Here is a 23,630-nt window from a genome sequence, read left to right as displayed (position 1 = left end):
ATTTATTAATTTCGCTAATTTGCTTACCCATCCGTGCTGACCACATCAGAAACGATTTTCAACATCAATCATTTCCGATCGAATCAGTAGTGATTTTTTACAATTTAGATCTTTACTGATCTCGGCTTGACATGATCATGATCATACAAAAATCAAAACCACTTGGAGACCAGATCAGTTGTGAGTTCACAACGATGAACGATTTCCTTGGCTAAGATCACATGTGATGGGAACAGTGTTGATATTTTTATGTACGAGATCATTGATCTTCAGATCAGCAGTGATCTTAGATCACCAATAATTTTTATTTTCTGTTATTTTCGCTGCCTTGACCGTAACAAAAATTGCTACTTAGTTAAATCGTTTATCTGGACCACCCTGTTTATTGATATAAAAGTTTCATCTATAATGTTCTGGCAGCGTTTTTTCTCCTTGGGCGTGTTTGCTTCAGTTTCCCCTATTGTTGCTTTGTTTTTCGTTTTGATAGCCATCTAACGGCTTATCGTTTAAATGGACAGTAAGTGATCCCTTCCATTAAAAAAAAGTTATTTAATTTTATAAATGTTTTATTTTTTATAAGAACGAAACAAGAACATGTACGGTTTTTCTTCTATTTTTGTTTGTATGTTTTACGTTGCCAAGTTGAGATAACTCTCTTAAGCAATTTTATTCAATTATTTTGTTTAACCTGTTTTTTTTATCCATCCATTTAATCCAATTCATTAGACTATTTTTTTAGATTTGCAAATTGAATTCAAATCCAATGAAATTACTACATAATGTTTAGAAAAAAAAGATAATCTGAAAGAGTTCGAAACAGATCCCTTTAGCCTTTTATCGTTGGATGTTCACTGTGTTGAGAAACGCAAAATCGTTGTAATCAAATGAAAATCAGTTTTCAGCTCAAAGTCCAGTTGAATGTTAAACATCGAATTCAGCCATCCGGGCATTGAAATCAACCGTTACCGAACTGCACTTCTATGGGTGGCTACTAACATAGAGTCACAAATCATGATAAGTAGAAATGTGGAAATACAACCCCATGTTTGCGCAGTATATCACAGGATTGATTGAAATTTATCAATAGATGAATTTCTTCATTGAATCGAAGCTTACTGCTTACCAACCATACAACGGGTTTTCGATCTGCTTTAGTTTTCGCGTCGGAAAATTCTCCACCAACAGGATTTTACACAGGAAAATCTGCGTTAAATCCATTTTCCCATATTATAGGAAGGGCTTCGGTAGTCCTTGCTCGATTCAGTTTGGAATGATGATGATGATGATGATAATGGTGAAAGTATGCGACACACATCTATATGCTAGACGAATGATACTGACTGTTGATCTTCGGGATTCAGCCCCTCCGGTATTGCAGATTCGGAAATGATTGCGATATCATGTTTCTAGGTCAGACGGATAGATTACCTGTTATGGAATCTGATTGAATAAATATTTTCAAGTTAGAGTAAATCATTCTGCTGAAGGAAGAGAAAGACGTTCATTAAATTTAGGAATGACTAGTTGGAACTGCAAGAGATCAAAGTATCCGAGCGATAATTCATACGACTACAATAATTACAATATAATGACGAAAATATGGACGAAGAGGCGATATGTTAACCAAATACCCTAGAATTTTCTCTAGAAAAAATGTGGCCATACAAATAATAATATTTCGGAATTGAATAAATAAATACGTTGTTTGCTTTTATTTGTATATAATGTATAATGATAAGTTTGCTTTGCATAGCTCATAGGATCTTGAGTCGTGTCAAGGAAATAAATGCATGAAATGAAACACGAAATCTTCGTGAACATTTATACTTGTGGCTGTGTTGTTGTTGCACATGAGCAGAAACGTTTCATTCGTTAGTTGGGTGTTGTTGTGTTACCTGTATACCAGAATATCTTCAAAAATTCTACCATCAAACAACCAATCAAGAATTTATTCAACGCTTTATTAAACAACACCGAAATCGTCGAATCATCACTGTTCTGCAGCTCTTGATACTTTGATTAGCATTATTTCAATTTGCATATAAATGGATTGCAAACAATTGCTGGTTCCACCACAGAAGCAGATGTATTCAATTCCGGGAACGTATTGTTCAACCACACCAAATACGTTCACAGTTCCCGTTTGCCACCGTCGTCGTCGTTTAATTGCGAATTTCGCAGCTCGATTTAATCCCGCATTGACTAATCTGCTGTCACAGAGAAATTCCAATCAACAACGGAGCGGTTTTGATGGAGTAGAGCGTTTGAAAATGGTTAATAATCCGCTCTAATGAATCAATCAATTGTGTACAATGGATTAGTTAATTAATTGTAATAAATAGTGTACATTGTGTTCCTTATCGAGATTAAATTAGCGTTGTTGGTAATGTACTTATATCGTACCAGCAGAAGTTGGATCACTTGTGATATACCAATTCCTTCTTCACAGATCGAACGAATCTTGTAATTTTACGTGTAACAAGATGCACATAAATAAAGCGTCGCAGCTCACAAGAATTTACGTACATACATGTATGATTTTAAAATTACACGCCTTGAAACTCAATGAAATAAAAACCCAAAGTATCGGTGGGCGACCCCGGCTTGAACCGAGAATCATTAGAACACATATTGCGTAACATACTGAATCGACTGAACCACAGAAACACACATCTGCTGAATAGATAAATGGTTCATATCCATTCATGCTCTCAGTAGCCGAGAGCAAATTATAGCCTGAGCCTATAAAACTCATTCAAAATAGACACAAAGTCATTGCGAATGGAATTCTCCGAATCAGGTCTCCTGTAAAATTCATTTTTTCTGTGTTTGATTCGTTTGTCTAATTTCCCAAAACAGTTTTTGTCAGTGAGCATCTTTTATTTGATGAATTATGTTTCTATGAATTGCGAGTGATTTATTTCTTACTGTTCTGAAATTTCTTATGGAAACTAATAGAACATGATATTTGGAAATTTGAAATCAACTTAAGTTTTGAGTGCAGATGCAAAAAACAAAGTCTTGGCATTACATTCATTTTGTGGAATTTGGCTTTTCTGTTTCAACAGACTTCGCAGCCGATTCTTAGCGTACAGAATCATTGCATGGCTAGTACTATGAATCCTACTGACACTAAGAATCCTTCCAGGTCGGGGCTCGAACATACGACAACTGCAGATGCAAAGCGCTTGTCAAATCAAAAATATTTTCTGATGCAAAAACCAATTTTAAGGATCCTCATAAAACTTCTGGCCGGGAAGCAGACCGAAGTTCGGCTCCCATCGATATTATTTCTGGATGTCTTGCGCGAACCTTTCAATATAATATTCGTTATTATTTTGTCGAACTACTTTCGAGCTATTGATCAAGTTCGAAGAGCTAATGGCTGACACTTCCGACATCCAGCACTTTCTTTTCTTTTTGCTCAATTTTCTCATAGATGACATATTGTTCCAGAAGTGTTACCTATTGAGCGACACTTAGCAAAGGACACTTTTGTGAATTACCCGAATTTATCTGGTAATTATTGGATCTTCCTTAATTTTTATCAACCATTTGCTTAATGAAAGTATGTATGTATGAGAACTTCAATGGGGAGAGAAAAGAAGCAGTAGCCATAGTTATGATTTAATGAGATTATTTGAATGATAAGAGAAAGGCATTATCACACCACTAGGTTGATTTAAAAGGGTATTTGTATTACGGATCAAATGCAGTGGCATGCAAATTTTTATTCGCCACTTGATCAGTTCGAATTCGTATCTCGTTCATTACAGTTATAAACCGTGTACTGTTTCCGGACGACAAACAACAAAAGCAATATAATGTAAACATTGAGAAACAAAATGAACATTGAGCTAAAAAAATGCAGTCAATTCAGCTGAGCATAACTGACAGTACTATATGCATTCATTTGAAAATAAACATTAGAAAAAAGTGAAAAGCAAAGCCTTTGTATTTTATTCCTTTAGTGGAATTTGATCATTCTTTCCCAACAGACTTTGCAGCATTTCGACTATTTTCAGCGTACAGATCCATTGCATTTCAAGTGTCACGACATGTAATCACTTTAAAAATGCTTCCGGATTGGAGTTCGAACAATCGTCAACTAGAACTAGTATCATTTAGATGGTCCTTTCCGCCAATGATGGTCTTGGTTTGTTTACCTACTCTCTCAGTTACTATCGGCAATCATTTCCTGTTTACATAGAGTATGATATAACACAATTTTTATATACAACTATTGATAAATGCAAGATTATACCGTTATAAGGAGTGTATCGAAAAGTAGTTAACAACATTGATTATTGAATAAAAAAGCGAAAAAAAACACTGTAGAACGGAGTTGGCGTAGTGGGCTGAAGCCAAATCCGGCCAGAAGAGAGGATGAGCATTATGCTTTCTGTACAGTGGCAGCATTCTCTTCTTCAAACATTCTTCCTCGTACACCTTGGCGTTAATTGTGCCCTTCGTGAAGAAAATCGACGACCACAGGTACAAATTGCTTGCCAGATCAACACCTTCTGCCCAAACTTTTCCATCGCCACCGTGGTATCAGCGTCGTCCAGGTCCTGGTACACAGATTTCGTATAATATTGCGGTCCGGGCAGCGCTCGAGAGTCTTCCTTGGCGTAGGTTTCGTCGTCGATCAGGATGCATCCGTCTTTATTCTGTAGAATCCGGTTATACAGTTTTCGCGCTCTTGTTTTGGCCTGAACTTGCTGTACAAGGGACTTTTTCGGCACCTTCTGTTTCTTGTACGTTTTCAGGGAGTTCCGAACTTTGATCCGTTGAATCATCCGGATGCTTGTGTTGAACTGCTTGGCCAAATCCCGCGTCGACGCCGATGGGTTTTTCCTGATGTACTCAACCACTTTTAAGTCCCGGCCGGGCTGGCTGGGACCCGTTTACCTACCGGATCGGGGCAAATCCTTCAAGGAAAGGGTCTTACCGAACTTCTCGATAATATTTTTGACACTGGTGTGGTGCACTTTCACCCGTTTTGCAATTTCGTTTTACGTGACACCACTTTCTGAGCTCCAAGTGTGCAGAATTTTCTTTCGCGTTTCCGGATCAATTCGACTCATCATTGAAACGATAAACCGTACAGAAACCAATCGATTGCGCAGCTGTTATTGACATGTAAACAAACATGTCACCGCAAAACACGCTGCTTAAAATTATGCCATTTCAGTGTAATAACTGTTTGAATGTAGCTAACTACTTATCGATACACTCCTTAGTTGAAAATGAAAGTTAACAAGTTTAACAAAAAACTGTTATATTCTGATAGGACAATTTGAAATCGAGAATTATTTTCTGCGCATTTGGTTAAACTAATTGTCCTTTATAGAAATGTTTTTTTAATTGAAAAATGATGACTCGGTGTGCGTGAAAGAATGTGCATTTGAAGTGCGAGTGTTTGATTGCCTTACAAACGCATGCGAGGATTATGTTCCAAAAGGTACCTCGCCATACGGAGACATAAAATATCCATGTAAATCACTAGTAACCTACGAAAATCAACTGGCCACATGCCGATGTAGTGAGCAACTTGCTCTCTATACCAACCTTTGCGAAAAATTGGACAAAAAGGCATTTTCACCAAGTGTAATTGACAACCATAAAATACTCTTACCGTCTAAACTACCATTTGCAAGAATTATAGCAGACGTGCCTTGCTAACATCGACACCAGCATCTCGAAAAATAATCAAGACGAGAAAAGAAATCAGTCTACAACCACATTTCAGACATCTGAATCAGCATCGACAATGAGTCAATGAACGAAAAGGCGATTGGTAAAATAATGCCCCAATCTTCGTAGGATTGTAATGGTATCCCGATCAACAAGCCGTAACCGTAACCGTCAAATACCATTAATCTTTCCTCCACCCAACTACAGTAGGTACATGAACAAGGCATAATTCTCGATGAGTTTCAGCTGCTGAAGATCCTTCTGCATACTGGAATTTTATTACAACGTGAACTTCACAGATGCCGAAAATTGTTTGCTGTACGCACAGATACGCAAATTACTACTAAACCGAAACAATTCCTGCAATAGCAGGGCGAGTAGTGTACGTACATAAGATATGCATAAGTTGACACGTGTTACAACTTGACGATTTTGGAATATAAGCGAACGGACCTTACTTTTCGAATTTGTATCGTAACGTAATCAAAACTGAAACCCATTGAACTATGAGAAATCAGACTACTGTAATTTGTCAAGAAAAGAAATTGACATTCTCAAATTCTCTACTGTCATCAAGTGATTTACCGGAAACTAACCTTAAACTTCAGAATTAATGCCTGCATTTTTGATAGAGGTTTCATTGATGTTCACTTAGAAAAACTCCACCTAGAGAAACTGTCGACTAATTTTGTTAATAATTGTTGATACAATTTTTATCTGTAAGTAGCTACGTTTCTTAGTTACTTAGTTACTAGGACCATCCACCAAACCCTTCGTTGGATATTTTATCTATTGCTCAATTTTCAGTCGAACGAAACATAAAAATGTCTTGTTAAGCCGTGAACTAAATTCCTGTGCGGCACATGATCTTCTGTTTCAACAGATTTTGCAGCTCATCTTTGTCTGTATAAAGAACAAGTTCATATCTATTGTACTGTAATTCTACTGACGCAAAAATCTCTTTAGGTCGAAGCTCAAACAAACGACTGCTAGTTTGTGAGGAAAGAAATAAAGTATTAGTTAACAAAATACAAACTGTAATCGTCTGATAGTATTTTTATGGTCACTTGGGTGAACCGATTCGAAACGTTATTCTACTTTGCAATAAATCAAATAGTTATTCGCACTCATTTCCGCACGTTGTATCGAGAAACGGCTATTATAAGAGTTACGACCTTCAATTTATATTCTCTGAATTGTGTGAAATTTTCATTGCATTCTTTTGCAATCTGCAAAAAAATATACAGGCTGCGACCGGACCCGTTTTTATGGCTTTAAACGAGCCCCAATGCATGCACGTGATTCACATCCCTATGATAAATTATCTCATGGTGATCGTCATACAATTTCCCAGATGGTTCCCGATTCGATTAGGGCAGGCCACCAGCGATGGAAGGCAGAGATAACAAATGGTTTTGAGACAATCTGGATGGATTGATACTCGTCGCCATGGTTGTAACGGATTTTATGTGCATCGGAAAGATGGATCGGAAACTTTGAAAATATTTTTTTTAATCTGTCACTAGGATTCGTTTTCCACATATCGAGGTGCATCAACATACGATACATGCAGCATATTTATCCCGAACAGATCCAAACAAGCACAAGTACATTGCATCCATCCCCCGAGATGTAAAACAATGCTTGGATACAGACTGTAGCGTTAGTGGGAATACATGGCATGTTGCATATTTCTGTGTGGGATGATGGTATACATGTTCAATCGGCACAGACACGATGTAAAGGTATTCAGTTTATGACAAAAATTATTCGTGGGTTTTTCGTTCTTTCATTTATTTTGCATGAAACATGATGAAGGGACCACGTGGCTCATGACAGTATCTGGAAAACAAATTGACACAACTATTCGTGTATCAAAATGAATTGATTTTTGTTTTTTATCGCATCACTTCCGAACGGACTGATGGATTTACAAGAAGGTATTCTTCTCGTGATCCGTCAACTTTATACAGAGTTTTTCATTAAATCGGAATATTTCACTGAATCAACTGAATAGAGATCATCAATGTATGGTACGAAACGAACGGCTCCATAGTTTCCTACTGGGTAAAAGAGTATATGAAAACCACATCTTTGATGTAATCGTTCCCTCAACGTACAATGAGTTGCTTTGTATGAAAATTTAATTGCACAGCATTACATTACATGATCCACCATTTCTAACCACAATTATTTGTTGTCTTTTATTTGTTGTAAAATATGGAGCGGGAATTACAGTGACAAATGTCCAAATGAAAGTACAGCAACCATTAATGAATCTATCATGCCTTCTGCGGAAAGGTGAAAGTTCTATAGCTTCAGTTTTTGAATATTATTTTCAAAAAAGGAGCTTTACGTCCGAAAGTTATTAAATCCCGTCTGCATTACTTTTAGCAAGAATGGTTAGAAGACTGATACATGTGAAATGCTTCAAGTATACATGCCTGCATATAGTCTGAGCTCATAACTCGAGATATTTTGTGTCATAGCTAGCTGACTATTGAGGGCTTAGACAGGAAATATGACTAAAATTTGGTATATTTACCACCCGGACTTTTCCAGATAAGGACCTCTACAATTGCCCAGAATTTTCTTATTGGGCCAAGTTCTGGCGAGTTTGACGGGTTGGCCTCCTTCGGTACTGGATGGCTTCCTACCACTCCATCACCGCTCTCGTATAATTGCACAATGTCAGTTCCGGCCAAAATACAGTGTCACTTTCGTTGGACCATATATTTGACCGTTGATGTTATGGAGAGGAGTGTTGGCATCACTGGGAGTACGATGCGATACCTAAGTGTTGCTCTCGAAAAAGTCTAATTTCAATGTGTATCGAACAACTTATAGTAAAGTAATTGGTCGAAACGCAGTTATTTTGAGAGATAGTGCTGCTTTGGCAAGTGTGTGTTGATTAGTAAACAGTTTTAAAAATGTTATTTATTGAATAATGCTGATTCGCGAGACAAAAAAAATCTTCAAGCGACGGAAATTGGGAATTTACCGCCCAAAATCAAAAAATGTCAACCGATCGAAGCGCAATCTCCATATCATTTTCGGTGTTATCAGAGTTATCTCGCGTTGTTTAAAGTTTCGGAAGGAATTTCGTATTTTAGTAGGAAGCATATATTAATACAAAACCCGACAAAAATTGGAACGTATTTTCGGTAGCCGGCTACCCAGAGCAATAAACTCATGACTTACAAAAATCCCCTTCCTGTGATGCCTGTGGAAATGCTGAGGATTCCTCGGTTTCTAGTAGCAACATGCATTGACCTAACAATCCTTCTTTCCTAAATAGATCTGCATTCGGACGTAGCCGGCGTCGGTATTGATCAGCATGCAGGGATCAATGCAGTTTACACAATGTGAAACTACGTGTTATTCCCAAGCAAGTTGTTTCAGAAAAACATGCTGCAAGCTTAATTGGTTCTGATCAATAACGGAGTAGCATCACCTACAGATCGCCTGCTACGCCAAGTATTTCTTGGCAAATTATTTGACCTTCTTCTTCCGAAACTTCTCCGGATCATTAAGGCGGGACTTGCCGACGGAAAACACTGGGCCGGGGATTTGCGCGTCCGTTTTAATGGACGTCTCGCCGTCCATTACGATGCATGTCAGCTTAACCAAACAATCGCGGTGCAGCTTCCTGGCTGAACCAAAGGGACGAATTGACCTGTTTGACCTTCTCCCGAATCAAAAGGTTCGGACTGTACTTGAAGAAATCCCTCATCTTCCCTGCGTTCACAGTGTTGCATTTCTTCGCTGAACGTTAAATGAGTTCACCACACGAGACACGGTCGTATGGTCGATTGTCAATTGTTTCACGATCCACATTCGGATTTTCCACAACCGCGCACAAGTTCAGTTGTTGAAGCACTTCTTGCTTGGAAGGCCTTTCGATAACCACTTGACAGATTGTAACGAACTTTTGCGCATGTAAATATAACACTCCGAATTTTTTGCCTTTCTCATATAGAAAGGATATAAAATCACTGAGAAAACCGACTTTTCAACCGAGGCTCCGAGGGCCAAGTGTCATATACCATTCGAATAAGGTCGTCGAGATCGCAAAATGCGTGTGTGCTTGAGTAAGGAGTGTATCGATAAGTAGTTAGTAACATTCAAACAGTTATTACTCAGAAATGGCTTAATTTTTTGCAGCGTGTTTTGCTATGACATGTTTGTTTACATGTTAACCAGCGTCGACGCGGGATTTGGCCAAGCAGTTCAACACCAGCATCGGGATGATTCAACGGATCAAAGTTCGGAACTCCCTGAAAACGTAGAAGAAACAGAAGGTGCCGAAAAAGTCCCTGGTACAGCAAGTTCAGGCCAAAACAAGAGCGCGAAAACAGTATAACCGGATTCTACAGAATAAAGACGGATACATCCTGATCGACAACGAAACCTACACCAAGGAAGACTCTCGAGCGCTTCCCGGACCGCAATATTATACGAAATCGGTGTACCAGGACCTGGACGATGCTGACACCACGGTGGCGATGGAAAAGTTTGGACAGAAGGTGTTGGTCTGGCAAGCAATTTGTACCTGTGGTAGAGAATGGTGCCACTGTACAGAAAGCATAAGGCTCCTCCTCTCTTCTGGCCTGATTTGGCTTCAGCCCACTACGCCAACTCCGTTCTACAGTGGTTGTCAAAAAAATAATGTACAATTCGTGGAAAAAGGCATCATTTGAAAGGTATTGGGCAATTGTCAAGCGGCTCTTTCGGAAGGAAGGTACAGTGTCCCGAAACATGCAGGAGTTAAAAAAAACTGGACAGCTGCTACCAGGAAAGTCACAACAGTAACTGTGCAGAATTTAATGAAGAATGTCAAGTCCAAAGTGCGAGCGTTTTACAGAAACTTGGATTTTCTTCAATATAATCAGTGAAATGCTAAAAATGTAATTTTTCTACAATATATCGAAAACTGATGTTAAAATATGTTTTTTTCGCTTTTTATCCAATAATCAATGTTGCTAACTACTTTTCGATAAACTCCTTATGACTATGCGAAAAAGGGATAAATTCTTCTTAATTTGGTTCAAAACTGTTTCAATTTGTAGGTTATGTTAGTTGCTGGCCACACGAACCTATACCGGCAATACCGCTGTTCAGTTTCCTGTTCCGGAACTTTCGAAACGGAACTTACTTGATTTTCTCTGAGATGCCTTATTTTCACAAAGTTAGGCTTAAGTGAAAGGTGTTATGGTAACAGCGTGCTTTGATGCATTACACGAAAAATCAAGCCAAATAAATTTGATTAGCCGTATAATTCTGCAATTAGGCAGGTAGGATTAGTTTATGACCAAATACGTTGACTTTGAGTATACCTAACGCTCGTATATTATTTTTGACGAAAAACAGTACGTTTGGCGTAAAAATCAAGAAAATACAGTACATCGACTTTGAAAAAACAGTACATTTTACAGTACGCATTTTCTAAAAATAATGAATAAAAGACAAATAAATTTGATCAGCATCTTACGAGAAAAACAGATTTAAAAAATGACATATGGATACAACTATGTAATGAAAACCGCGAAAAAGCCACCACAGAGACGGGACTTGAACCCGTAGTTAGCTCCTATCCGGGTAAATCGTTTTGCCAATTAAACTATCCTCCATGTCAAAGACACGAAGAAACAATCTAATTGAACCAAGAAAAAGCATGTTCAGCTGTGCTCGGGTGCCACGTCGTTCATGTGTAGTCATTTTTTTATAGCAACCCCTCCGCCAGTTGTTTCAACCCTCAATAAGTCTGCTTTTTGTGTGTTTCACATACAGGGTAGGTAATTGGTAAAACGATTTCCCCGGATAGGAACTAGCTACGAGTTCGAGTCCCGTCTCGGTGGTAGCTTTTTTGTAGTTTCCATCTCGCAGTTGTATTCGCATATCATTTAATAAAATCTGTTAGATACTGATCAAATGTAAAACTAACTCAATACGGCTCTACGCCTTAACAAGACTAAACAAACAGTAAATAATTATCAAATTATTTTTAAGTTCGACAAAAACTAAAAAAAGGAAATTATTTATCAAACATTTTTTTAGAAGCGTATGATTTTTCTTGGTTCAGACATTTTTCTTAGTTTTTAGTCATCAACATTTCGCTAGAATGTTGTGACACGCTCTGAACAAGAATGATTAATGAAAAAAATGTTATTTGCATGTACTTACATTTACATTCGCTACGTGTTGTCACTGTTCTTTCTGACGTTTTGTTCTATCACAAATCGATATTCGATGCGTTAAAGATTTAAAATTCTGTTTTAATTTTTAGTGTGAAAATACAGTATATTTCAATGTAAAAATATAGTACAAATTAAAATGCAGCACATATGTTGGTAAAAAACAGTACGCAGTATTTGGGTCAAAAATACAGTACAATACTGTAAAATACAGTACGGATACGAGCGTTAAGTATACCGGATCACTCCAATTTCTCAGAAACGTCTAAACCGATCTTCGCAAATTCAGATTCAAATGAAAAGTATTATGTTTCCATAAGTTAATGTAGAATTTTGTCTAGATCCAGCTTCCGGTTCCGGACATACCCTATGTATGAAATTGTAACCTAAGCGATAATGCAAAAACACGTAAAAATCCTTCTAAATTTGGTTCAAAACTGTATCTAATTATAGCTGCTGATCAAACGAACCGATTTCAGCTATGCCGGTTTCCGGTTCCGGAAGTACCGGAAATAGTAGTTGAAAACTCAAAAATGGAATCCTTGTCATTTTCTCAAAAACAGTTCCCGGTTCCGGAAGTACCGGAAATAGTAGTAAAACTCAAAACTTAGACTCAAACAAAAGGGTCAACGTATATAAAAATAGAATGCTTTTGGCCATTGAACGGATTTCACTTGTGGTTCCGAAACAACAGAATAATATGTGTTTAAAATTTTAAACCACCATTTAGAGCGAAAATGCAAAAAAAAAAAACAAAAAAATGCTATTAACCTGGGTTAAAACTGTTTAAAATTGAGATGGCTGAGCTAATGTATGCCCAAACAAAGTTTTTTGTTCCTATTCAATATTCAAAAAAAAATTAAGGATCCCTTAAGAATATTAATGAGATATGAGTTATACGAGAAAGATATTATAGCACCACTAGGTGAATAAAAACAGATTTTTATTCTATACATCTACAATTCAATCAGCGTACCGTTTTTTTTCTCTCGATTCAGTAACATGTTCTGATGTTTTATGCAAAAAATTTTGCACCCTGTTTATTTTCGTGCTTTGGGTAAAATCTAGCGATTGTTCCGGCAATGTGAAACTGGTTGCTTCCAGAAACTTTAGTTTTAAAAAGAAATTCTTTTGCGTTATCCTTCGAGGACACTGAATCTGAAGACTTAATAGTCAAGATTAAAAACTATTTCTAAATTAAATTAAGGAAACAGTGTTTCTTGAAAAAATCGATTTCAAATAACTGGAAACGTTTTCCACCTTCTGGAATTATACATATATTATTTTTATTCTGCTAGAAAATCTTCGGACAAATTCGAATCAGAAAGCACAGTGTTTTTCACGGAAGCTATGAAAATAGTATTAATCGTAAACTCTTTCCTAGTAAAGCTCAAACTGTTGAATGCGAGGTGTGTTATTATATGTGAAAGCAGATATGTGTTCATTTGATTTGTTTTCATGTCTGTTCTCGCACACAACGAGTAGGCTTTGGCAGAATTGACTCGTAACCACTTGAATCTAATTTGTAATAAACGGATTTTACCATTTTCTATTAGAACATATGATGGAGCAGGCTCAGATGCATCCATAATAAACGGATAACGCGTTGAGAACGAGGAACGAAGCACTAATCGGTACTACAAAATATATGGAAACAGTTTAGTGGTTACAAAAGAATGCATTTTTTTTTCAAATAGGCCGTAGCGGTCACCTTAATGATGGAATAGAAATAGATATTATTGCAACATTTTACAATCTATGTTCATTATTCATAAAGCCAGATAAAATTTGAAACAGCACCGATTTAAAACTGTTTCTTAGCTCTCATAAAAGTGCGCAGAAAATCAAAAGTTTGAAAATATGAAACTCTATTTTGCTGCTACACGAGACTTGCATTGACAGGCCAATACGGTGCAAAGTGACTTCAACATACAGATGACAAATAAACTTTTAATTATGAGCTGCAGTATAATAGTTTTCAACCTGTGGCATGAAATGAGTTTTCCCGAAGGATAAAAACAGTGGAGCACAGTCTGAAATGCAATAAAAAAAAGTACTACTACTACTACCATGTGGTTGCCGTAGTGCTTTCCGATAGCCGCCCTTTCTGGAAAGAACCAACTTCTGAAAGTCACTTTCCGACCGACATCCTTTATCCAGGTTACAAAGCGGAAAGCAGTCCACCGCATCGTCAGCAACCTTTGCTCGTTTCGCTTCGGATTTAATATTTTCAATTCTCCGCCCGAGCACGGCTGCGATCGTCGAAGTTTTCATTCATTCATTTTCTTCTTCTCGTACTTATATGACAAAGGGAAAGTTCCAAATGAGTGCGGTTATAAGATATGCTGGCACCTTTTTATACTCACAAAGTTTTTTTTGTTTGTGCCCTTCTGCGTCGTTTCTGCAATTGAATGCAATTCAATACTGGAAAAGACAAAACTGTCATTGTTTAAATTATTTTGATTGTTTTTGACTTTCTCATGTGGATAGGTCGAATCTAGTCTTTAGCCTTTCTGTCTTTTCGGTTAAAGCATTCATTTGTGTGTTAAAGTGGGTTAAAAATGTGAGTCAAGCCGGATTCTAAAAGACCAATTAACACTAAAATAACATTATCAATAGTTTCGCCCACGGAAGACCGCTCCAGTCGATGACCAACATGCGGGCCTTCATAGCCTGAGGGTGTTTCCCGCGAACCCACACGGACCGAAGGATGCGGCCAACATACATTTACCAACGCCATCTGGAAGGCTCTCATGCTATATTCAATTCACCGGCCAATACCGATCGCCAGCTGAAAGCTGGATTCTTGAGAATCCCCGACCCCGATACTACATTACATAATGATACTTTTCTAGTTTTAATTAAGATTAGAAAATACCCTTGGCATCTTAGAGCTTAAACAGTGTGCCCTAAAATTATATAGTGAGATCTTTTTTTATGCGGTCTTTTTTATGGGGTTTTTTTTCCGCGACTTTATTTATGTGAATTTTCAGAGTTATGTGTTTTTTTTATGCGAAGTTTCAGAGTTATGCGGTTTTTTTATGCGAATTTTCAGAGTTATGCGGTTTTTTTATGCGAATTTTCAGATTTATGCGTTTTTTTTATGCAAAGTGTCAGAGTTATGCGGTTTTTTATGCGAATTTTCAGAGTTATGCGGTCTTTTTTTATGCGGTACGTAAATTTGCATAAAAAAAAGCTTTAGTGTAATATATATTGAATAAAAATTATCAATAGTTTTTTGTTAATTCATTTTTTCGTAGCAGTTTAACATGAAATACTCAAGCACTGATAAGCCGAAAGAAAATGAAAAATTTATTGACCGAATTTTCATCTGTTAAGTTGGTAGTGTAACGCATAGGGTACTTGTTTTACAAACCGGCTGATAAATTCCGCTAAAGGAATGTAATATGTACCTCCCATTTTGAAACATTCTTGTGATTTCACATCTCTTAAAATGAACGTTTTCTTTTCAAACACATTTACTTTGTGCAATTTCAAAATTACATGGTTTGGAATTCAACGAAATGAAAAATAACAAATCGATCGCGACTGTAACTTGAATCGAGAATCAATAGGTCACAAAGTATGTCCGCCAATCGACTGAGCCACAGAAGCACATATTTGAATAAATGGGGCATGTCAATTCATACAGTAGCACTTGCTAGCCGAGTTCAAATTACAGTCGAAATCTGTAAAATCAATACAAAAGCGACAAAAAATTTGTACGGAAGGCATATTGCCACAGATTGTAGTCATGTCATATGTGGAATCAGGGGTGGCTTAAGGTATCTCGATTCGACTAAAACCTCCGCTATGATGATGATTTTTTCAAACCTTAACCGCCGGGCACCCCTTACCCATATTCGATTTAGCTCAAATTTTGCATGGAACTTCGAGGTGCTTAAACTGTTGAGCTCTATCGTTTCACGAAATAAGAGGTGATCCCAAATATTGATACTCTTATATTTACGTCACTTATACCATAATATCTCCGGAACCAGAAGTCGAATTCATTTGATCTTCGAACTTGATCAATGGCCTAATAATAGCTTTCAAACGGGCCTAGACTTATTAAAATCAGTTCAGCCATCTCCGAGAAACTTGCGCGGTAAAAAAGTAAGCGCGTTTTGTCGGTTACGTGTGCCAAGTGTGCCGTCATATCTTGGGAATGAGAAGTCATAGCCATTTGATCTTCGAACTTGATCAATAGCCCAACAGTAGCTTTCAAACGAGCCCAAGTTTGTTAACATCGATTTAACCATCTCTGTGAAAATTGAGCGGTAATCATATTGTGCACACACATACACCCACAGACGGTCTCGTCGAACTGAGTCGAATAATATAGAACACTATGGGTCTCCCAGGCTCCGATGTAAAGAAAGACAAAAGTTATTATTATTCGTTTTTTGACGTCGGTTTTCGTTTTTCGTCTGTCACCAAATTAGGAAATCAGTAAACTTCTTCAAAAAAATGTTAAGCCATGAAGAAATCATTCAAATTCCCTCGAAACGCTAGAGTGTGTGCCAGTTTAGATACGTGTATTCGAACATTATTCATACGAATGAAAAGTTCCATTCTTGTATACAGACGAAATGCCGTGGTTTGGATTCGTCAGTTCAATGTTGCGAATCAACCGTTCGAATACATTGAAAACAGTTTAACTGATTTCCAACAGCTTTCCTTTCGAATGTGAAGGAGATTTGCAATGAAATGAAAAATTTGTTTTTTTGTATAAAACATGGCAGAAAGCAAGAAAGTATAGCAGGCATAGTAAAAGGGTTGCATTTTTTTTCTGGCGAGAATTCGAATATGAAGACTGTCCCAGAAAGTATGGACGCACTTTGATTTCGCTGTAAATAATTCACAAGTGTTAGATATTCAAATTTTATTCGATATACTGATAATATTAGACTACAACAACAGAATATTATTCTCAATATTTGCTACTTAACCATTGTAGACTAGCTGGCGCACCTTCTTGCGAAATTTCCTCATTAAATTCCGTACAGACTTCTTGGCGACAAGTTTTGACACCTTTTTCCGATCTTTTTCGAACTGTTGAATGGTTTCGGCTGCCGAGACATGTTTTCTAAGATGTTCCTTCGTTAATGCCCAAAATTCCTCAATTGGTCGAAGTTGTGGGCAATTTGGTGGATTTATGTCTTTTGAGACGAAAGTGACATTTTTGGTAGTATACCATTCTACCGTTGATTTCAAGTAGTGGCAAGAAGCAAGATCTTGCCAGAAGACAACAGGATCCTTGTGGCTTCGAATCATGGGTAGAAGTCGTTTGTTTGTAGACATTCCTTGATGTATATTTCGCTGTGTGGTGATGAAGGGTTTCGAAATCTTACCGCAGCTACAAAAGACTTCAATCGATGTCTCGGACTGGTTTAACACTTGCCCTTCTCGCACCGTATAATATTGTGGTCCCGGCAAGGATTTGTAATCGAGTTTCACGTAGGTTTCGTCGTCCATGATTATGTAGTTCAAATTTCCAGCAAGAATCGTATAGTACAGCTTTCGAACCCTCGGCCTGATCGATGCTTCTTGTTTCGGACTACGTGTTAGTTGTTTCTGCTTCTTATAGGTTCGAAGATTCAAACGTTCTTTAGCACGAAAAACGTTTGACTCCGAAGTGCCCACTTTTTTGGCCACATCCCGAATTGAAACCTCCTTCTTTTGCTCGAACGCCTTCAGTATACGTTTATCCAACTGATGGTTAGCAGGACCTTTTTTTTTCGACCCGTTTTCGGGTTATCCTCAAAGGTGTTATCCTCACCGAACTTCCTGATTGCATTTCGCACGGCTTTATCACTTACTCCTTCCATTTTTGCTATCTTTCTCAGTGACAGTCCGCGTTCTGTGCACCATTTGTACACAATTTTTCGACGTTGTTCTGCTGAAAGTCCACGCATTTCGAAACAAACTAATGAAAACGAATAAACAACTGCACAAGTGGTTAGAGACAAGTGTGAACAACAGTACGCAGCCATAAAAATTGACAGATTCTGAACCATTGCGAAATGGCAGCGGTTTTTTGTTGCGTTCATACTTTCTGGGACAGTCTTTTTTGTACGCGGTTTTAAGTTTTCACGCATCAAATTCTACCATATACTAAATATCTGGACTATCGAAAACGTGACAAGATGGCAAGCAAAATGCAGCATATTTTTCGCAGATACTACTGACCGGACTTGAGACCTAAGACTTTTTATTTGAACGAAGTTCAATTTCAAACTTAATCGACTTGAACGAAATTGGTCTTGGATAGAATATTTATCTATTATGTAGCATTCGTAACTTCTTTGATGCTTGGAATCTTTCTAAAACACTACCTGTGATGCCGATACTTTTTTTTTTGTCCAGGAGGCGCTTTCGTACACATTCGAGTGAGAACAAGGATGGCTTGTTCGCATTCGTTCGAAAGTATGTGTTCGTCGAATGGTCGATACGCAAAAAACAAGTCAAATAAAAAATGAGATAGAGTTGACGTTGTTTTTGTGCGGTGTTGGGGAAAAATAAAAATTTCGAAAATCGCGACCTAAAAATTTCAGAAGTGATTTTTAGACAGAAAAAATCATCGATCAGAAAACTCACTGCAGAAAAGTTTCGTACAGGAAATTTAGCATCGAAGTATCATCGGAGAGACTCTTCTCCCTTTCGATTATCTTTTTAGCGTTGTTTCTGTGGGAGAAAATTCATCATTAAGTTTCGCTGACACAAAAAATCACTTGTGAACTTCGAGGTTCAGAGTTTTGTGGATGCTTGTTTCATGGAAGAAATTATCGGAAGTGATTTTTTCAGTCACTGAGTTTTTTTTTCAGAAAATCTCTTGAACTGATTTTTTCCATTGTCTTATGTATGTACGATGCTTAAAAGTATGGTTAATTCGAACGTAAACAGTAATACGAATTTGACATATACTTTCGAACGTATTGCATTCGGCCGTAAACAAGAATTAGAGTGGTTATACCAAATTGAAGCATTATTTTGCCATTTCGATAGTAAAATAATGCTTAATTAAGCAATTATAGTGAAATGAACTATTACTTTGTTATAAGTTTGTTATCGCTTTTTATTCGGGTTGCTTTGATATATCAAATAGGGAAAATATTGCGGTAGTTCTTTTTAACTGAGCCCAAGTGCAAGAAATGATGTATTCAGTGTTGGTGATCTCTGAAATAAGAACAGATGTTTTATATCTTCGGTCAATATAATTTCGACCAATGGTTGTTTGGTCTTTATCAAAATAATTATATTAACGTTCCTCGTCTGAAAATTGTATGTCCGCCATCGGTTGGTAGCAAAATAAAACTTCAAACTTCCTCTATTATTACCATAAAAAAGTTTAAAGAGCAGAATATATCACAATATAACATTCCATTTAAGCTCATTGAATAATGTAGTTTTATTAAGCGTAATTTATGCATGACATTTGCAGTTAAATAAAAAAATCCAAAGACCAACTTTCGTCTTATAATGATTCGGTTGGTTGATCGATTCTGACTTTTTGTCATTCTCTATAGAAAGGTAAAAGAATTGCTGGAGAAACCGGGTCCCTATCGTGGTTTACCATTCCACTCAACCCGACGATATCGCGGAATATCTGTGCATGCGATTTTAACAAACTTGAGCTCGTTTAAAAGCTACTATTAGAATGTGAATCAAGTTCAAAGGTCAATTGGTTGTCCCTTGTAGGTAAGGAAATATATTTGTATAAATGACATAACCGACAGAACGCATTTTTTTCTTTCCGTACAATATTCTCAGAGATGGTTTAATCTATTTCTACAAGCTTAAGCTCGTTTGAAAGCTACTATTGGGTTTAGCATCGATTTCGAAGCTCGAATCGCTGTCACTTCTGGTTCAGGAGATATATTTGTATAAGTGGCGTAACCTACAAAACGCATTTTTTCCGCACAATTTTCTTAGAGATGGCTGAACCGATTTGGGTTGTGAACCTATTGGGTTGTGAATCCAGGTCGATAATCAAATAGCAATTCTTTTCTATTCTGAATATATAGTAGTATGAGTGACGTAACCGACAAAACGTGCGGTCTACCCGCACTTTTTTCAGAAAGTAACCAATGATCAAGTTCTAATGTATTATAACTGATAATTTTTTTTTCGATTTGTCCGGATGTTCTGAACTAACCGAAACACACTGAATTAATTTGTGTTAAAAATCAACACAAAGTTCATGTCAGAAATTATCCTAACGAAAAAAATATATTTTATTGAGACTGTTTGAATGACAAGTGATAGGAATTATCACACCACTAGGTGGATTAAAACCAGGCCGATTAAAACCAGGCTTGTTAAAGTGTCTACTGTTTTATATGCAGAATAATCACAATCAACATTTCTATTTTGTTTTCCAGATCACAGGGCTGGTCGTCGTGGTAACCGGAGCCATAATCCAATCATCGTATCATCATTATTCGAATTTTCTTGGTAAGTGTACTTGTTACAATTTATATAATAAAAATATATAGTAGGACTCCAATTTAACTTAGTCCCACTGCATTTTTACAAAACTTGATAGATGGATCCTCAATAAATTGGCTACCGTGAATGGAAGTCTACCTTTTGTTAAGAGAAATCTAAGATCCGTCGAAAGAGATAAAACACAAACCCCGGGACGGTGCAGGATATTATTATTTGGTTCCCATCCACCTCCACTTGAAAAGAAATAGGTTTGTGGAAAAACTGATTAGCTTTACAAAAGAACCGTTCCCACGTCTATTCCATTCGGTGGAACCCTAGGGCAGAAAATGCTATTTCTGGTCAATGTTTTAGCTCGAGAAACCAGGCTTTCGATTTGATACGAAACTCATCATCTCATAGGCACAAGTGTTTCGCAGTTTTCCGGATCATATTAGCATCATTCCCCAGTAGCTCTGTGTAAAAGTTTCGAGATCAATCTCACGGACAGGCAAATCTTGATAGGTTGTGTTACGTCGTTTCTGTTAATAGGACGAAAGTAGGTTCAATCGCCAAACGTCGCTTGGGGGATAAAATTTACATATCAATCTTCGGAGACCGTTTAAGGTGAACCGCTGGATTAATCGTTCATTGTCGGTTCGCTAGAATACGTATTACGATTTCGAGAGGACGAACTTTCCAATGCAGCGAATACGTGACCCGAATTTTTAGGTGGAAATCGAATTTTCTTATTTATTCGTTCCATTGGCTACAGCATAATTGAAAATGTTTTGAAAGTTCTATTTGAAGAGGTTATACGTTTTCAGAGTTGGTAATTGTTCGAGAATAATTATGTTCTATGTGATTGGATAATTTATTAACCTCAAATTTAAAAATGAAATAAATGAAATATGACGATAGGAAATTTGTTGATACGTTTCCTTCATATGAAACCGATTCGTTTGACATCATTACTATTAGCCATTTATAGTGGTTCGAGTTGAGAAGCAATTGAAAGTCAATTTATTTCGCTAATCGAACACCAAGCTGTAACAGTTTTGCTACGACAGTCTGCTTTCGGTTTCTGTTTAATATTTTTCAAAATTTTTACACTCGATTTTTAACTAACAAGATCTGTGAAACACCAAGTGAGTTGACAAATATTAACTTGGGCGAAATTCTGCAGATGAAAAAATATTCTGTGACGAGACATACTTTCGAAACTTTTTTCGCCTCATAAAGAACGCCGGTATCTTCGACTTCAACAATCTTTGTATAAAACAACTCCATACGTAGGTTGTTACTTATGTATTTAGCCTTGACAACACTCAGTGTTGCCCGGTGGTTTGGACGTTTCCATCATAAAGTTTGACATTTTTAACCAACATTCTGTCTTAACTTAGTTCGACTTTTAGCAGTGTAACACCATCCTATGCGACTGTAAAAACTGGTATAACGAATTCAATCGTGGACGTAGTTCACTTGCCTATGAGCTCAAAGGAGTTCGTCCAAAAACAGTTGTTCTGCCAGAACACATCGAAGCTAAGAGTATTCTGATAACGGAAGATCGCCATGTGGCGACCGTGAAATGGAGACAGCCCCGGGCATTAGTGTAAATAGCTTCTATGTTATTTTGCATGAACATTAAGTTGTGAAAAAAAATGTTCACGTTAGATCCCACATAATTTGACAATCGCTCAAAGAAAGACTCGTGTCGATTGGTGCAAAGAAGTGCTGGAAAAATTCAATCGTGGTGCTTCAAATTTGATGTATAACATCTACATAGGTGACGAAACATGGATTTACTCATATGATCCCGAAACGAAACAGTAGTCGACTGTACGGTTGTTCCAAGAAGAACCAAATCCTACATTAATTGTTCGCGCTCGAAGCACTTAAAAGAAAATGGTGGTTTGTTTTTTTCGGTATAAACGGACATATCGCTATCGTTGCTTTAGAGCAGTGATTCCAGTGACTGGTGGGCTCTAACTCATTTTTAGTGGGTAGTAAACTCAAAATTGACAACAGGTGGGCAATGAGTTGCAAATAATAGGTTTCGTTAGTTAAAAAAAATCTGTCTGAGATAGACCCTGAGTAAATGTGGAAAATTTGTCAATATATCATTGCGAAATACAATCCACAATCAAGCCAATCTATTAGTTGTTAGAATGATGTAATTAGTAAATCCCATACAAAATACAGAAAGGAAATTCAGGTACAGATTAAGAATTAGAATCCAGGTCCACATACATGATTCAGATGAATGCCTCGGATCTGAATTTGAGTCCAAAATCTGGTTCAAATTGAGAATTAAGGTCCAGAATCCTGCTTCCCGGATTAAAATTTCTCCAGGAATCTAGGTCTGGGATAAGAATCCGTGTCCAAAAACTAGGTCCAGAATACAGGTGAAGAGTCAAGGTTCAAAGTATAGTTTCAGGTTCCAAAACTCTGTCCGGAGTTACGGTCCTGAATCCAAATCCGGGATCAGGATTCTGGCCCAGAACCAAAGTCCAAGTCTAGGTTAAGAATTATTTTACATAATCCAGATCCAGAATCCAGGTTCAGCTAAGTACTTTATTAAGAATTTTGGTCCAGAATCTGGGTCCAAGTTCAGAATTCTTATCCAGAGGTCAAGAGTTGAGGTCCAGCATCTCGTTCCAGAATCCAGGTCCAGACTACGAACTCTGTTCCAGAATCGAAGTTCCGAATTTAGTTTCAGAATTCTAATTCTGCACTCAGATCTCAAATTCAGAGGTTAGGTCAAGTTACTCCATTCAGGTTCTGAATTCAAGCAGAGAATTCTGGTTGATTGTCTGAATACAGATCCAAGGTCAGAATCTTTGTTCAGAATGCAGGTTCAGAACACAGGATCAAGTTGCAGGTTCACGATTCTGGTGCATGTCCCGGATCTCTGTCAAATTATCAGAGTAAAAAATCTTGTACAGAATCCTGAATCCAGCTCCAGAATCCTACTCCAGATTTAGACTCAAGATCTACGTCAGTAGCTCAAGTCAAGAAACTAGGTTCAGATCTAGAATCCGAATACAAGTACAGATTTCTGCTTCAGGTTCAGAATTTTTCTGTCTGAATTCTGGTTCAAAATCCATGTCCAGATTCAGTATTAAGATCCCGAAAACTTGTCGGGCCTTGCGGTTCAGAATCCCGGTTTAGGTTTAAAATCTCTGTCAATAAGTCAAGTTCAAGTTTAGAATTGAGGAATCCTAGAGAACTCAGGTTCGGAATCCAGTCCAAATTCACAGTTCAAGGGCAAAATACTGATCAAGAATCCAGGCACAGAACTCATGTTCACAG

The 23,630-nt window shown here is 37.4% G+C and overlaps 1 protein-coding gene across 1 annotated transcript in view; it reads left to right on the top strand.

Annotated features, from left to right (window-relative positions):
* LOC131429978 (CD63 antigen-like) overlaps positions 1–23,630 on the top strand; it is a 173,122-nt gene that overhangs the window by 144,213 nt on the left and 5,279 nt on the right. Inside the window, exon 3 of the mRNA XM_058594564.1 lies at positions 20,276–20,348. Within this exon, the coding sequence (XP_058450547.1) occupies positions 20,276–20,348 (73 nt within the window). The remainder of the gene's footprint in view (positions 1–20,275; positions 20,349–23,630) is intronic.

The sequence above is a fragment of the Malaya genurostris genome, chromosome 2 (genome assembly GCF_030247185.1).
Source record: "Malaya genurostris strain Urasoe2022 chromosome 2, Malgen_1.1, whole genome shotgun sequence".
In the NCBI taxonomy this organism is placed as follows: domain Eukaryota; kingdom Metazoa; phylum Arthropoda; class Insecta; order Diptera; family Culicidae; genus Malaya; species Malaya genurostris.
Note: the sequence above shows the minus strand (reverse complement) of the source record. Positions and strands in the feature narration are given on the sequence as shown.